The 16429-nt window shown below is 41.0% G+C and overlaps 1 protein-coding gene across 2 annotated transcripts; it reads left to right on the top strand.

The window, feature by feature from the left end:
- The first annotated feature begins 464 nt into the window (after nt 1-464).
- Nucleotides 465-15634, top strand: lsr (lipolysis stimulated lipoprotein receptor). Of its 2 annotated transcripts, XM_084051738.1 has the most exons (11): nt 465-686; nt 2090-2422; nt 3619-3738; nt 4243-4299; nt 6539-6685; nt 7632-7838; nt 8043-8099; nt 10837-10965; nt 11468-11786; nt 14065-14527; nt 14878-15634. In XM_084051738.1, the coding sequence occupies exons 1-11, from the start codon at nt 647-649 to the stop codon at nt 14911-14913; spliced, it is 1908 nt and encodes a 635-aa protein (XP_083907864.1). In that variant the 5' UTR covers nt 465-646; the 3' UTR covers nt 14914-15634. The 2 variants fall into 2 exon arrangements, with proteins under 2 accessions (XP_083907864.1, XP_083907865.1); XM_084051739.1 differs by lacking the exon at nt 4243-4299.
- Nucleotides 15635-16429: the final 795 nt, after the last annotated feature.

The following is a 16429-nucleotide window of genomic DNA, read 5'->3' as shown; positions in this document are numbered from 1 at the left end:
TGCGTTTTTTTGGGCTTGTTTCCAGTGTTTCTCCAACATTTTCAAGTCAAGTCAACCCCCAAATGAATATGTATTTGTTCACAGACCCCCCCCCCCCCTCCCATCTGAAAATATTTTGTACCCCCCCCCCCCCCCCCCCACAAGATCTCTGTTGTTAAAATGTTTCAAAAATGTTTTTTTGGGAAAAAAGCTAATGTATGTTTAAAGGGCGAAGGGCTCGCTTCTTTTAGGCTTGTTTTCATGGAGCCCATTGCCCATGGTGGCGCCCACTCGTCCAGGTGCCCAGTTATCTCCAGCCCTAAGTGCCCACTCGTCCAGGTGCCCACATGTCCCTAGTGCCCAGATGGTTTTGGTGCCCACCTCCTGTCCTGCTACCGTTTTCATAGACCTGGTTGCTTGTTTCTCTCACAACATATGGCAACAGTGCTCCTAGTGTGGACTGGACTCACCTGTCGGTTAGACCTGGCAGAACACTCCCATTCTCCCGTCTTATCGACAGTAGCCAAACAAAGACACAAAACAAAATGGAGTTACCTGGTTGAGAAAATGGAAGATTAAATGACATAAGTTTCGAATTTAGTTAACTTCTTGAGATAGTTTTATAATAGTTGCGTGGGCTCAGACCCCCAGGAAAAGTGGATTTACAATGTTTTGGACGTTGGTCGTAACCGTCCTGATGGCAGCAGGTAGGCCTCGACTTTTCTTTTTTTTCTTCTCTAAAGGGTGGGCCCGCTTCCTGTTGATAATGCTGCTCTATGTGCTCCAACCAGTGGTGGAAGAAGTAGGCCTACTCACATTCTATGAGTAAAAGTATCAATACCACCATGTAGAAATACTCTGACTGTTACACGTAAATGTCTGGTATTCAAAATGTGCTCCAGGAAAAGTTCAAAAGTATTGGCATCAAAATATAGTTAAGAGTACCAAAAGTAAAAGTACTGATTATGCAGAATGTATAATCAGTACCGAATGTATAAAATCCTTTGAAAATAGCAGATCTACAAGCTCACAAAGCTAGATTGGCTATTTTCAAATAGACAAATAATCATCTAAATCTACAAACTGGTAATTAACATTTTCAAATAATTGTAGTGGAGTAAAAGTACAATAATTGCCTCTGAGATGTAGTGGAGTAGAAGTCAAAGTATTGGAAATACTCAAGTAAAGTGAAAATACATCAAAATGACACTTTTACAGGACTGGGTAAATGTACTTCATACCACAGCTCGAAACTTTGTACGGCCTCCAATACTGTTGGTGATTATCTTTCAATTAAATAAGAATTACATGAATTTCCCCTATGTCTCTGTTTTTGTTTTCAGGTTATTATTATTATTATTATTAGGCTATGTTTTGTTTTTCCTTCTCTCTGTTGGCCTACCCACAGTGAGTGGGCCCACAGTGAGTGGGTACATCAAGTTAGCCTGGTAAACCCTCCCTCTGGAAATCTCATTTCCATTTGATCAAATGGAAATTAGATTTCCAGAGGGAGGGTTTACCAGGCTAACATCAAGTAGGCTAGCCTGATGTAAACTAGCGCCCACTCAAGAAAACAAAACAAACATTTGGTACAGATTCTAAGTTCATTAGGGAGTTCCTGATCAGGGTCTTTTTTTTTTTTTTTTGTGAAGACCCATGACATCCTATATGTTTCAAAATGGTAGGCTACTACAGATGGGGTGGGGTGTTGGCTGGATCAGTGTTATCAAGTGGGCACCCAACTTCTCAACTCGTCTGTATTCCCCATTCTGTACCATAATTCAGTAGTACATACAATTTATTTGTTCTAAAAAGTGCTACTCAGAATCTCAACAGTCCACAAAACTTATAGTGCCTGGCCTGCCTCCAGGCCGTTGTTCTAATAAAGTCAAAGGTGTGTCATTACTCATCATTACACCCACTCAGTATACCAACCGAGAATATGACGGCATGGCACAATTTATATTGTATCAAATATTGGAATGTCATAGCCTAGGCTCTACATTACAGTGGGCTTTATAAAATGATGTATTCTGAGGAAATCTAAGAAACAACACGAACCAAAGTATTTGTCCTCATTGTAACCTGCTCTATTTCTCTTTCCCACCAGGGTCTACCATGGCCATATCTGTACAGTGCCCTACAAAGAGGTACATTGTCATTCTTTTTCAGCCTGTTACCCTCCAGTGCAATTACCAGACAACCGCCACTGGGACGCCGCCCGTTGTCACCTGGAGGTACAAGTCGTATTGTCGAGACCCCATCCAGGCTGCCCTGAACCCCAGCAGTGCAGAGAACGTTTTGGCAAACAACAACCCCAACTATAATGCCAACATTGAGTGTAATGACAACCTCAGGACAGTGCGCACTGTGGTGTCCAAGCAGGGAAGTTCCGTCACGCTTGGCCCTGATTACCAGGGACGCAAGCTCAGCATCATCAACAGTGAGTGGCTCTTGCATTGTGGGCAGCGTGATATAAATCCTCATGAAGAAGGTCCTCTCGGGAAACACCTGGAGATAAGCTGTGGCAGTCTATAAGTAGTGGTGCTGACCAAGAAATAAACTAAATAGCAGTAAAATGAGTTGCAAATGCAGAAATCAATATTCTCTTTTGTTCATGGTTTTATTGATATCATCAAATAATGAATGTTACCACTTCAGACCTGATGTTTCAGCCATAGCCTTTATCAAAGGCGGCTGATGTGGATTTATACAAATTTTCTGTGCACTTTCATGCTCCCTACAGAATAAACGTACGATGCTTCCTCTAGTGCCACCATCAGACCAAACTTTAAAATGAGTATCCAGAGATTTTAGGCCTTTGCAGAGGTCTGCACTCTACACAGTGCATTCTTGTTAGTTACATAAATAGTATACGGTCGGTTAGTCTATACATCATTAATTGCGCTGCACCCTGCCTTGAATTGTGTTCTACTAAAGGTGTATGAATGTTTTTTGAATTTGTATATGCATATGCCATGACAAGTAGACTGCACTGTTTGAACTGTTTCTTCTATGCTGATCCTGGGCATTCCATTTAGCAACACATTATACTACCTTAGTAGTAGTAATCTTGTGGGGCTAAACGTGGCTACAGAGTCACCACACCATGTCTAGGTTAACTCTACAGAATATTGATATGGACTTAACTGTCCATAATAATTGGAATAGCTCAAAGTAAATTCTGTTTTAAAGGCGGACTGTCCCTTTAATCACTAAACCTACACTAGCACACATTACCTCACTTAACCTACACCAGCACACACTACCTCAGAAACACTTATGCTTCTGTGGGGAAATGTGTCACACACCGATACCTCTCTACATACTTTGTGTTTAGTCCTTGTGACAGGAGATGTTGGGTCATAATCTCTTCATCCAAGAGACAGTAATTATGGTTCTGGGGATAGAGGAGCAGGACATAATTTGTTTCTCGCATTAAAAATAACATGCAATCAGACTAGCATTGGCTTTCCAAGGTTGGACAAGGACGATTGATGATGGAAAATGCATGAGAAGCAGGTTAGGGGAGAGGAAATGGGTTGGAAGAATAATCCAGTTGTTGAAATAGCTTGGGCTACTTCAAATTGGCCATTGTTTCATTTGCTGTGGGTTCAAACACTCCTCTGTTTCCCACAGATGCTGATTTAAACTTTGCCCAGACAGCATGGGGTGACAGTGGTGTCTATATCTGTTCTGTGGTGTCTGCCCAGGACCTCACGGGAAATGGTGAAGATTATACAGAGCTAATAGTTCTTGGTAAGTACCTTCATGAGCTCATATTATCACGCTCGCTCGCTCACTCTCCTGCTAGTGCCATTGAGTAAAGCACTGGCCTTGGAGCTGAGGCTGATCACCACAGGGATAAATTACGTTCAAGAAACTCATCCCCTTGCTTTTACTGTGACTATTACCTTTTGGTGGGGTTCTTTGGACTTTAAACTGAGGTCAACAAAGACAATAAGTCTTACATTTGACAAAAACATTATGTAAATAAAATATAATGTAAACACATTTCTTAAAAATAGACATTTAATGATCCTCATTCAATTAATATTTGTGAATTTCTGGTAGGATTTTGCGGCAGGATTTAGTTCTGTCACATATTTGGTGTTTGCGCTAGCTGAGCCACACTGCAGGCTAATGTATGTAGGTGAATACATTGAGGTTTACAGGTTTGAGTGCCACTTCACAATTTGTAGGCAGCACAGCTAGATATACAGGGGCACTTTAAGTAATTATGGCTTTATCTTTCTTTCACAGAGAGAAAGTCAAATACTACTGACCTCCTGCCTGGCATTGACTTACTGGTCATGGAAGGTAGTACAAGCCCCTTAATAGAGTTAAGTCATATTTAGTCCAATAGCAGACATATAAGTTTCAATTTCTTGGGAATAACATTAGTAAACATGTCGTATATGAAACTCAAGTTTATTATAGTGGCCCTATTTGATATTAAGTAAGTCTTGCCGAGCCCTGAGGCCCATAGGGCAGGACAGGTACATATCTCCTGTTTCCTTAGCGCAAGGCAGCTTGATGTACAAATACACCCCCTGGACATGGCGCTAGTATGTCGCAGGGACTTGTCCCAATCCAACCCTTGATGCAGAGTGCCAAGCATTTTTAGTCTTTGGTATGACCCGGCCAGGGCTCGAACTCCGACCTCCCAGTCTCAGGGCGAAAACTCTAACCACAAGGCCACTGAGCTGGTTCTATTCGAGATTACTACCATATATATCATGTTCCAAAAATATAAATCTCTTTTTAAATACTACATCTTAAGTCTAAAAGACTATATTAAAATACTATTTATCTGTAGTAACTGAAATACATACATGTATGTTGTTGTGTAGGTAATTAGACGTTCCTTTCAAAACAAAAGCTTCACGTAAAATTGCCTCCACTCCAATCTATGTGGAAAACTCCTCTCTCATTTTCCATGTATCTGTCTTCCATTCTCTCTTTCTTTCATTTAGAATGTATTGGCTGCTACTACAGCCTGACTTTGAGCACAGAGACCGTCTCTGGGTACCTTGTAACAACAAGGGCATTCATCTACACAGTTCCTTATCAGTTTCACTTCTGTACACTCCTCTGCAGAACAATTGCACTCTACCATAACAGTCACCATTTTAAAGGAGGGTTAAACTGAAAATATAACTGTATTCTCTTTTTGTGTTCGGTGGTGGTGGTGTTGTTACTCTCATGTGTGCTGCATGAACAGACACCCCTGAGAGAAACCGTAGTCTGCGAAGGTCAAACCTGATTGTCTGGTTTTACTAAACCTCAAAGCGCATTGCATTGTGTTGTGTACTACACTACACGTGTACCCCACTTGTTTTTATCAATCCAATTGGGATCATTGCAAAAGATGTGCCAGAAATTCAGCTGGATTATCATTAGCTCATTAATCATAGTTTCACCTACTTCATAGGGGTGCAACACTTAAACAAACTAATGGATTAAATTGATTCTAAAAAATAATCCATAATTGTTTTGTTTTTTTAAAAGTAAATAAATTTAGTTGAGGGTGGGGCTGAAATTTAGTTGTTTTTTTTATAGCAAAAACAGCAGTGTCTTGTGAGTTTGCAGATTGGCTATTTTCACTATTTTTGTGCGACGCTGTTGTACGGCAAAGTATTAAATAGGGCTTTAGTGGTTAACCAGACTAATTGTTGATAAATTGTTAATTTAGTTAATTATAAAAAAATCTATTTGAATTTTTTACTTCGATATATAAAAATAAAACGAATGATTAAAAAAGTTCTTGATTATTCAAAAACGTAATCAATAGAATAGACACTAATCAAATTCAAAACACATTTAAGGAATAGGCCATGCAGTATTGGAGAGTTTGTAGACATAAACTTATCATAAGCTACTACAAGTTTCCATTCATGACATGGACCAAAAAATCTGTTTCTCAGAAGTGCCACTCCTTAATATTAATGTGTGGGTCTTGTACTTAGACCTAGTAGATAAGGTTTCGGTTTAGAACAGTTCGTGACTTGTGTTATGAATATGAAAGCACTGCATGAAGAGGCCACATTTAAAACGTGACAACATGCCTGTATGAATCAGTGGGTCCTATTCATAGTATGCTTTATTGCTTGCTGTCTCTATTAAGGACAAATGGCTACACCATGTTTCAGAATTCCTTTCAGAGAAGCCATCAATTTTAATGCATGTTGGTTGGAAAACTATAAACTTGGGTTTGCGTCAAAGTACAAAATGTCCTCCCTTTTATAAAAGATCACGCTAATGCTTAAATCAAAATATCAAAGAAAGAATACCTTGATATTGTGAATGGACTTTTATACTGTATACTGGCATTGGGGTATAAAGTGTTTGTCCATTTGTCATTGAGGTTCCCTAAAAGGCTTGGAAAAAAGAAAACAAAATCACGAGTTGTTGGCATGGCAACACTGTGCAGTAAAGAGTTGAATGTGCAGCATGTCCAACTGAATTTCCTTTTTAGGAAATCATAGCAAGAGGAAGTAATGGTGCTAGAGATGTGTCTCCCCTCTACCTACTGTACTCTTGCACTCTCTCCTTGCAGATTGGCTGTTGGTTGTGCTGGTGGTCTTGGGTTTCCTGTTGCTTCTGATCCTCATCGGGATTTGCTGGTGCCAGTGCTGTCCACATACCTGCTGCTGTTACATCAGCTGCCCCTGTTGTCCTGAACGCTGCTGTTGCCCACGAGCACGTAAGTACCCCTCCTCTAACATGCATACACACCCCACACCCATACACACACCTAATGTATACCAATTAGGGATAGTGGTTTGAGATTTTGTTTTGTAAACATTTACACTTGGGATTGTTAGCTGTTAAACATAGCGTGACATCATATTTATACAAATCAACATTGCAATGCATATCACACGCCTTGTACACAGCAACTGTATCATATTTGTATGTAGCGCAACTGATATCAGTACTTGAATGGAGCCACCCATTATCTCATTACTGACAGAGCCTATAAGGTGAACACAACAGTCTTCTCTTTCCAGTCTAGTGGCTTCCTCTATTTATCTGGCATTCAAACGAAAGTGAAGCATAACATGTTAATGTGCCGCTTGTTTTGATGTTAATAGATTTCATAGCAACCAGCAACATTGAATATTTAATTCATATGTTGGATAAATCCCACAGGATTAACATTATTACATTTCCTGTGCATTCAGGCCACAGAAGTACGTCCACACATCTACATTGTTTTATACTTTTTTAAATATATTATACATAAATACTTAAAATGTATAATGGAAGTCAATGTGGCTCTGATTGGGCTGAAATCTTGCCCAAATGTTTGGAGTCATACGTCATAGAAGACTGACATCACAGTCTGGCCACATGCTGTTCCCATGCGGATCCTGACTTTTAAGTTTATTTATTTTTTGTACATTGGACTTTTTAAACTTTCCATCCCTAATACCAATCTCACCTGACTCAAAAAACCTCTTAGAATATGTCATACCTGTTTTATCCTGTTTTTACCTCCCTTTAACATTGTTCTTGTATGTGGAATTTCATTGCTCGTGTATATCCACACAGATTGACAAAAATGCCATAATCAGCTTACTTCCTGTTTCCCCTCCCTTAATGGATCTGCCAACAGGAGATAACATGACCTTTTTCTTCTTTCCTAGTATACGAAGCAGGCAAAGCAGTGAAGAAAGGTATACCGAGTCATTATGCTCCGACGCTCTATGCCCCCAGTATGTATGCCCAGCCAGCATACGCTGGGGGAATGTCGCAGCCAGCGATGCCTATGCTTCCACTGCCCAATGGAGGTGGCGGCCACGGCCACCCTCCCATGAATGGATATGGCCGTGAATATGATGGGGCCAGCTCAGGTGAGTGCACAAACCTAGAGCTGAACACAAGGGCTGGGGTTGAAAGTAAAACGGAAAACAAAGAATGTACACTCTGAGACTTTGAGTGGAAGCTAGTACACATCTTAGGTCGATGTGGTCAGCAGTTTTGGTAATTGCCTATAGGAGCTTCTCAGGTTTCGAACCTTGTTTGACTCATTTTCATGTGTGATTTTGACTCTGCAGTGGGACAAGGCTCTCAGGTGCCTCTGTTGCACGACCCAGACAACGGCGGGGACCACAGTGAGTAGCTGAGACAATGCATACACAACTCCCAAGTTTCACTAGTACTACATCCTGTCTTTCAAATGCTTCGCAGCATTCTGCGAATGCATTCAAACCTTGACTTGCCAGTGACAGTGCAACTTTTACTGATGCTGTCATCAAGCCACTGGCGTGGCCCTACATGATGTGTTGGAGACGTTTCATCATCTGCTGCTTGCCATGTACACACCTGCAGTGCAAAACCCTTCAGTGATTTTGAAATGTCTGCCATACCAAGTCTTATGTGATTCAAAGGAAACCACACATGCAGCACAAAGGGGGGTTATGTTGTTAATCTATGATTCTCAGATAACTCTGATAAGTAGAACACTGACAGCACTTGAGGTTTCCAGCTTTGGTTTTGAGAGTAACGGTTTCCTTTTAGTAAAACAGACCTCAGTCACAACTGAACCGCCTAACCGCCTTTTCCGTCTGCACCAAATCTCTTCACCAAAAATAGCCAATCTACAAGCTCACAACACGGCACGTTGTGAACTTGTAGATCAGCTATTTTTGGTGATTTTTACCCCCATAATATAGTCTGTCTGCAGACCTACACAACAAAGGAACAGTATTAAAACTAAATACAAATAGATCGGCAGTCACCGACGCACTCAGATTATGCTGCTGTTTTTGTTTTTGATAAAGTTGTATACGTCCCACCCAGTTAAGTTCGAAAACTTTCTCTCTTGCTCTGTTCTCTCTCTGCCACTCTCTCTCTCTCACACACACACACACACACACACACACACACACACACACACACACACACACACACACACACACACACACACACACACACACACACATTTAACATCTAACATCTTTATTTGCGTTCACATTTTAACAATAAATTCTTGAACACAAACAATAGTAGATGCACAAACTTGGAAAAAACTCAACGACAAGAATACAGATCACGTGTACAGGAAGCATCGCCTCCTCCATATATGGCGACTGCCAATTATCACAGACATTGAACAGAATTTTGCCAATGCCTTAGCTTTTGGCTTGGGCATTCCTGTAATCTGCAGGCCTCTCACAACTGATTTATGGACATTACCGAGGCTTCCAAATATGAACACAAGCAGTTTACATTTTTAACCAAGCTGCATGATAGCATCCTTAAGACGTTGGTACTTAAGCACCTTGATAAGGAATGCCTCTTCCAGGCTGTGATCAAATGTACATGCCACTTCCAAAATGGTCACTTCTCTACTGTCCTCATCAACAACAACAACATGACATCTGAAAAGGCATCGTTTTCATTATTGTGCATGAACATTATACATTTTGGCAGATGATGAAACATATGAACTTATGTCCTTAGCTAATAGGGAAACAATTCTGTCATGCCTAGCAATGTACATTCCCTTATATACATGGCAGCCGTTCAGAATATGTGACAGAGTTTCAGTAACTGGAGTGTGATCATGGTGCACACACACACACACACACACACACACACACACACACACACACACACTTATGACAGCTGTTGTCAGTAGATTGTATGCATTCAGAATGATAGGTTACGTATATGTTTAATAAAATACCTACACCAAACGCACAACATAGAAATATACTCTTGATGTTGCCAGATTAAAAAATATATAAAAAATCTGCATTTAAGCATACAATAGAGTTTGTTACAAGCTAAATATAATACATTTGGCGGAGACAAAATATGTAAGTTACAAAAGGTATTTTGTATCTAGTGCAGTTGACCTGCTAAAACAAAAGTTAATTTGCAACTGTCAAATGCAAAGTTTGATTGTCCTGACCTGTCCTACTATCTGGAATGCTCCTGTATTACAGCTTTTACAATCACAAACTTTCTTTCAAAACTGTTTGGTCAGTCCATGCAAATATTTCTGCTTATTCATTTTTTACAGGAAACCCCCTTTAGGCAGCACATTTAAGTCGATATCTAGTCAGGCTAATCACAACAATTACTCTTCTTATATTGGGTGGGCTTGATATGATGACTGACAGCGCAATGCACCAGGTTGAAGAAAATCAGATCAAATTGTCAAATTAGGCCGTGCTGAGCAAATATGACTCATGATTCTGCACATTGTGTTGCTCTGATTGTAGCTCTATCCATTTACATCAAGAGACATTTAGGTCTGCTCTGCACCCCTCGATAACGGCCATTGGAAATCAAAAATGAACTCAGAAGTTCCAGACTACTTCACTTTGTGAATTCGTATGGTGATGCCAATCTAGTGTTAACTCTCAAGGACTCTGAAACACCCCAGGCCTGCTCAATAAAATCCCCAGTGTTGGAATTAATTAAATAAACACTCTTTATTTAAGTTTAAATATTTGCTTTTCTTTTGTTGCTTTTTGTGTTGAAGTGTTGAACTTATAACTTCTGGACTAGGTGAAATAGTCATTTATTTTTTGTTTGGAGAATTATTGTGTGCTTGATTTGACTAGGGACTGGATTGTGTGTGTTAACTTGCAGTGATTTGAAGGGCTGAGTGGTGTTAGTTAAGCAACGATTGTCCAGATTCAGTTTTTTGTTGTTTCGTCACAGCCCACACTCTTATTGGCTCATTAGACACATCCTGTGTGAGTATTTAACAGGGCTCTCGTCTCGTGGTGTCTATTCAGCTTAAATTATGCAAATCTTGGAGTAGTGCTTGTGTTTTTACTGGTAAACACAGGGTTGCAATATGAATTTAATTCCCCCTTCTCCTTGTCCCATCAGCTCGCAGTGGGTACCGTATCCAGGTGGACCCAGACGGGAATGCCACGCGTGCCATCTACTACATGGAACGAGAGCTGGCTAACATGGACCCAACCAGACCGGGCGGCGACTCTGGGCCGTACAACCGCAGTATGTGGCTGCAAATTATGAACTTAAACCAGTTTGATAGCTTTACATTGCTGTACCTGTGTGCCCGCACCATTTCACTGTTTCAGCTGTTTTCTCGCTCCTCAGTCAGTGGTTCTCAAACATTTTCATGTCAAGGACTCCCAAATATATATCTATTTGGTCACAGCCTTTCTGAAAATATTTTGTGCAAGGGGACAAAGAGACGTTTTTTTGTTGTTAAAAAAAAGAAAAGAAAAACCTTTCCAAGATTTTTCAAATGTGTTCAAAATCAGCCAATCTTCAAGCTCACAGGTGAGCTTGTAGATCGTCAATTTTCTAATAGCCAAAATATAAAATAGGGTTGAAGTGGTTGAACTGATTTTGACGCATATTAACACATTTTGCTGGGGACCCCATGGAACCCCCTCAAAGTGGTTCCCAGACCCCACTTTGAGAGCCACTATGTCCTTCTTTCCTTCTCTGTCTCTCTTCTTATCTCTCTCCCTCTCTCTGCCTCTCCCAGTGGACGTTATGAGTGAAGTGAGTTCTCTGCACGACGGCCTCGAGCCCAGAGGTCGCGGAGGTCGTCCTCAGCCTCCCCCACAGACCAGAGGCTACGACCATGACGAAGCCATGAGCACCATCAGCAGCGTGTCCCAGCAGGGCCATCGGCGGGACGACTATCCTCGCCACGGAGACAGAGGCCCCTCAAGGGGCAACATGGGGGCCCGCGGCCGTGCCCACTCCATGGACGACCTTGATGAAATCGTCCGCCGATATCCCCGAGACGACCACCCCCCACATCGCCGTGACGATGGGCCCAGCCCCAGACACAGGAGAGGGTGAGTTTGTTTTTGTTGACGCAAGCTTCAGTTACATTCTGCAGCAAACACATTCTTCCTCCTCCATTAACATCATTGATTTGATATATGTATTTGGTATGTAGCTAATACTTTTATAAGATGGTTGCAAGTTTGTAAGAGTAGAAGCTTCATTTTGTACAGTATATCATCTTCAACAACCCTGTCAAAATTAGGGTCCTCATTGAGAACGGCAGGGCTAAGCAAGCACGGCTTAACATGATGGGACTTGTCTGACACTCATTACCAAAGATGTGGGCTAGGTTTTGGTATCATTTCGTCATTGTGAATGGGTGTGGTTTGTTGAGTGCTTAAAGGAACTGTATTTACAATTTAGTACTTTGCTATAACTCACAATCTACAATACATTCACACGGCGTAGTGTCATCAGCGTGTCATAGCTGGGGGCAGAGTCAGCGTGGGGGAAAACACAGCTTTCCCCCAGCTGGTGGTATAGACAGTGGGATGTGGGGTTTTCAAACTCATATGCTGTAAAAGTATACTAATTTAAAAAGCAGGTGTCATGGCTTGCCAGATCACAGCCACAGGACCTTGTTGCCACTCGACAAGGAACGCTACATTAGCAAATTAAACAAGAGTCTGATTGGAATGTTGTCCTTTTACTGGACAGGATCCAATACAACACAATGGCCCGAGGTTATCTAATGTAATTGCCTAGCTGGTAAGAGACAATATTACATTTTCTATAGATGATCAATTAAACTGATCATGATGTCAAAAAACTAAAGCCATTAATTCATCAATGATGTTTATAGAACACGTTTTAGTAAATTCCAAGTACAGGAGACAGTATCAACACCATTACAGTTTGGAGGTGGGCAGTTATCAACATGCAGGGATTTACACACAACCCAAGCCAAACCCTAGCCTATCCTCGTTTCAAACCTACAGAAAACACAGTTTAAAACATGGCAATGAATACGGAGCTAAAGCAGTGTGTAAATCCTGCATGATATTAAATGGCGCACTTCACCAAACGATAATGGCATCGATACCTGCCGGTCACAAAACTCCGGTCCCTAAACTACTAAACTACTTCACTATATTACATTATTGATGACTTAATGGCTGTTGGGTTTTGATATTATGGTAAGTTTAATTGATCATATCTTGTAATAGTGTCTCTACCAGGCGATTAAACACTTTTTTTTTATCGCAGACCAACTTATTGTTGTATTTGTTTTACTGAGGATAAGGTTAGAAATAAGTTTAGGGTTAGGCATAGTTTTACCTTAGGTTCAGTTTAGGAATATGGTTATGTTTTGTCACCGTTTAACTGAGTTTACGTTTAGGAATAAGGTTAGGTTTAGTCATAGTTTACTGAGGTTACGTTTAGGAATACCAGGTGAATACCGCCGGGGCGACTGTGTTTTGGGGCGAGCGTTTTGGTAATCAGACGGAGCAGGAGAGGGAAACCGATCTCCGATCTTAATGGTGCTTGTGCTGAAACTTGACTCATGCAATAAGATATAAGGATAATCTGACTCTGATTATAAACCACTTGAACCCCAGCTTCCATATTCTGGGGGGAACATAAACCAAAAATTGCCAATCTAGCTCACAGTCACAACAACGTGTCGCGTTCCGACGTGTTGTGCGCTCATAGATTTGGTCTTTTTAGTCTCATATATCCTAATGATAAGTCAACTTTCCGAGGGCGAGAGAATGATTGCGTTCCAGATGTCCTTCTGATGGATTCTTCTTGGCTGTCAATGTTTCTATCGTCCATAAAATCGCTCTGAAAGTGATCCAAACGATCGTGTACGATGTAACTTAATGTAACTCTAACTCTAAGAAGCTCATTCAGTTTTCCCCCACGCCGGATGTCTATCTCCATGTGTATGTATACCTGAAACCATCTGAATTGAGCAATTCTGAATCAACTTTATTGTCACATCACAGGTTTATATTTGTTAAGTGAAATCATTTTTTGTGATTTTGATAAAGAGAAAAGAAGGGGGGGCAGGGAGAGCAAGGAGAAAAAGAAAAATCAAACCGAGATAAAAAAAACATGTCGAGGAGAGGCAAAAATCTAAGATGTCTACATATACTATACACATTCATGTATTCTTATATTTATTTGCAAATACATTTGTCAGACATTAGACCTATTGATCTGTCTTCATCAAACAGATCAAGTTTTGCTGCGTTAGACATAGTGAACCAGATTGTGTCTCAAACAATATTCCTAGAGGGCACAACCTCTTGTTTGACCCACAACCCTGTGTTGTCACCTCAGTTCGGATGACGAGTGGAGCAGCAGTGCACGCAGCGGCTATGACCATGACGACCGCAGACGGCGTGACTACTCCCCTGACGACCGGCGGCGAGGAGGCGGAGGCGGAGGTGGCCTCCAGGGCAAACGCAGCCGTAGCCGTGACGACCTGATGGACCTGGAGCGAGAACGTGAGCGTGGCGGCGGCACCAGAGGTGGGCGGGACGCCTATGACGACAGCTTCCTGCGAGAGGCCATGGAGAGAAAGAAACTGGGCGAGCAGCAGAGGGCCAGGAGCCGCGAGCGCTTGGACAGTGAGAGCGACCGTTCGGACCGCGGCAGGGCACCACGTGGAGCCCCACCCCTCCCTTCGACCCCGGCCGCCTCCTATCCTAATCGCCGTGACGACTTCCCGCCACCGCCGCCCCCACCTTACGCCTCTGAAGACGAGAGTGTTTCCTCCTCAAAGAAAAGTAACCTGCGCAAGGTGAGTTACGTCTAGTCTTCAGAGCGACTTACTATAGGCTGTGACAAGGAAGTGAATTCAGGACCTTACTTTGTCTTCTCAACCAAGCAGAATATGCAACCTTATATGAAATGTGCATGTCCATAAATCTTTTCAGGTCCTTTGTCTGTGACAGACACATTTTTGTCGTACGAAGTGTCATTCAACACTTGTCGTTATCGTAAAAAGCATAAATTGGCCTTGAGAAGGAACGGCCTGACAAATTGCTGTGTCTTCCTCTTAAGACAGTTGACATGATTCAATTGTCATTTATGTGTTCATTCCAAGTTTGTTTTTCCAACTCTAACCCAGCACAAATGTTGTTGTTACAGAACGGCGCTGTGAGTCGAGAGAGCCTGGTGGTGTAGAGCAACGTGATGTGAACAACCTGTCCTGCTAAACTGACCAGTGTAATTCAGACTGTAAATATTGTTCATGTTGCTGTTGCAGATAAAAAAAAAGTTTTATATATGAAATCTTCTACAGGAACTCTGATCACAAATTGATACTGGATATATATTTGTACATATCTATTTGCAGGGCGAGTAGCAGAAATTTTGTTTATTGCGTGCCTCATAATTTACAAAACATTGTGGCAGCCACAAGTGCCTTATGATATAAATAATTTCACTTCTACAAGTCTAGTTGATTAACCGCAATGTAATGACATTTACTTGATGATGAGTAAATATTACCTGTTGAGTTTTCAGCTATCTTGAATCTTTACTTTAGTTTTAGTTACTTTTTGTCATTGTGTGAATGGATTTAGTTTAAGAGGAGTTTGATGGTGGTGATGCTGATTGCATTCAAGTAATCTTTAGTGTTTTTATATTGTGTTTTTTTACTTTCCGCATGGGGTTTAATTGTTTAACATAATATAATACATCTGAATGGATTTGATCCTAGCTTTGCTAGAATTTGTCAGAATTCTAGCTTTGCTAGTCTTGCATAGAATTGTAAGTTTTTCAGCTTTTAAGTGTTTTGTTTTTTCTTTTATACTCGGTTTCAATTTTAAACTCCCTCTTTTTATAATCATGTTTACTTAAATGTAATAACTACATTTTACAATAAAGCTTTTATAAAAGGGTCCATATTGTTGTGAAATAACTCAATTTGCAGGGTTGTACCACTAGATGCCACTATATTGTATCTCTGGAATTAAGTGCTATTAACTCATTGTGTCTTATTAGCTAATCCTACCTAGACAATCTATGGACGGTAGTATTTGTGTATATGTACTGTAGGTATTTATTAGTTTGTTTGGATCCCCATCCTGCTACAGTATTTTTCCTGGGGTCCTGTATTTTGGTTCACTTTGGTCCCGTGTTTATGTAGTTATTTGAGAATCCTTGCCATAGTTGAGTATGTTTGCCATATATTACATATTTAATTTACATTTGTGTATAGTTCCTTTGCAATTATTTGGATTCTTCAATACAGAGAATACTGTAGACTTAAGTCAGTCTATCTACTGTGCCATGGCCAGGGTCATGTCTTTACCTTTGCCTTTAAAAAATAAATTGCCTGCGTTGGCCATCTGGGGTTACTTTCAGGTAGCAACTTAAATCAAGTTGTTACCCATTTAAACCAATACGTTGGTGACCAGGTTCCCCCAGGGCTCTATATTTTGCCTCTTCCTTTTGTCCCTCTACACCAAATCTATTTTCCAAAAATAGCTGATCCACAAGCTCACAATGCATTGCAACCCCTTGTGAGCTTGTAAATTGGTCATGTTCACCTATTATGACCCGAGTAGGGACGCTAGGGTTCAAGTGGTTAAACATGTAGATGTAATCAGAACTCCCAAGTGTTCAATCAGAAGTGAATCTAATTTCAACAAATGATTTCACCATCCTAGATTGCCTCAAAGAGAGACAGAGTAGG

Source organism: Gymnoscopelus microlampas (genome assembly GCF_963454915.1).
Source record: "Gymnoscopelus microlampas genome assembly, chromosome: 3".
Taxonomy (NCBI): domain Eukaryota; kingdom Metazoa; phylum Chordata; class Actinopteri; order Myctophiformes; family Myctophidae; genus Gymnoscopelus; species Gymnoscopelus microlampas.
The sequence above is the reverse complement of the archived record's forward strand: the minus strand, read 5'-3'. Positions and strand labels throughout refer to the sequence as shown.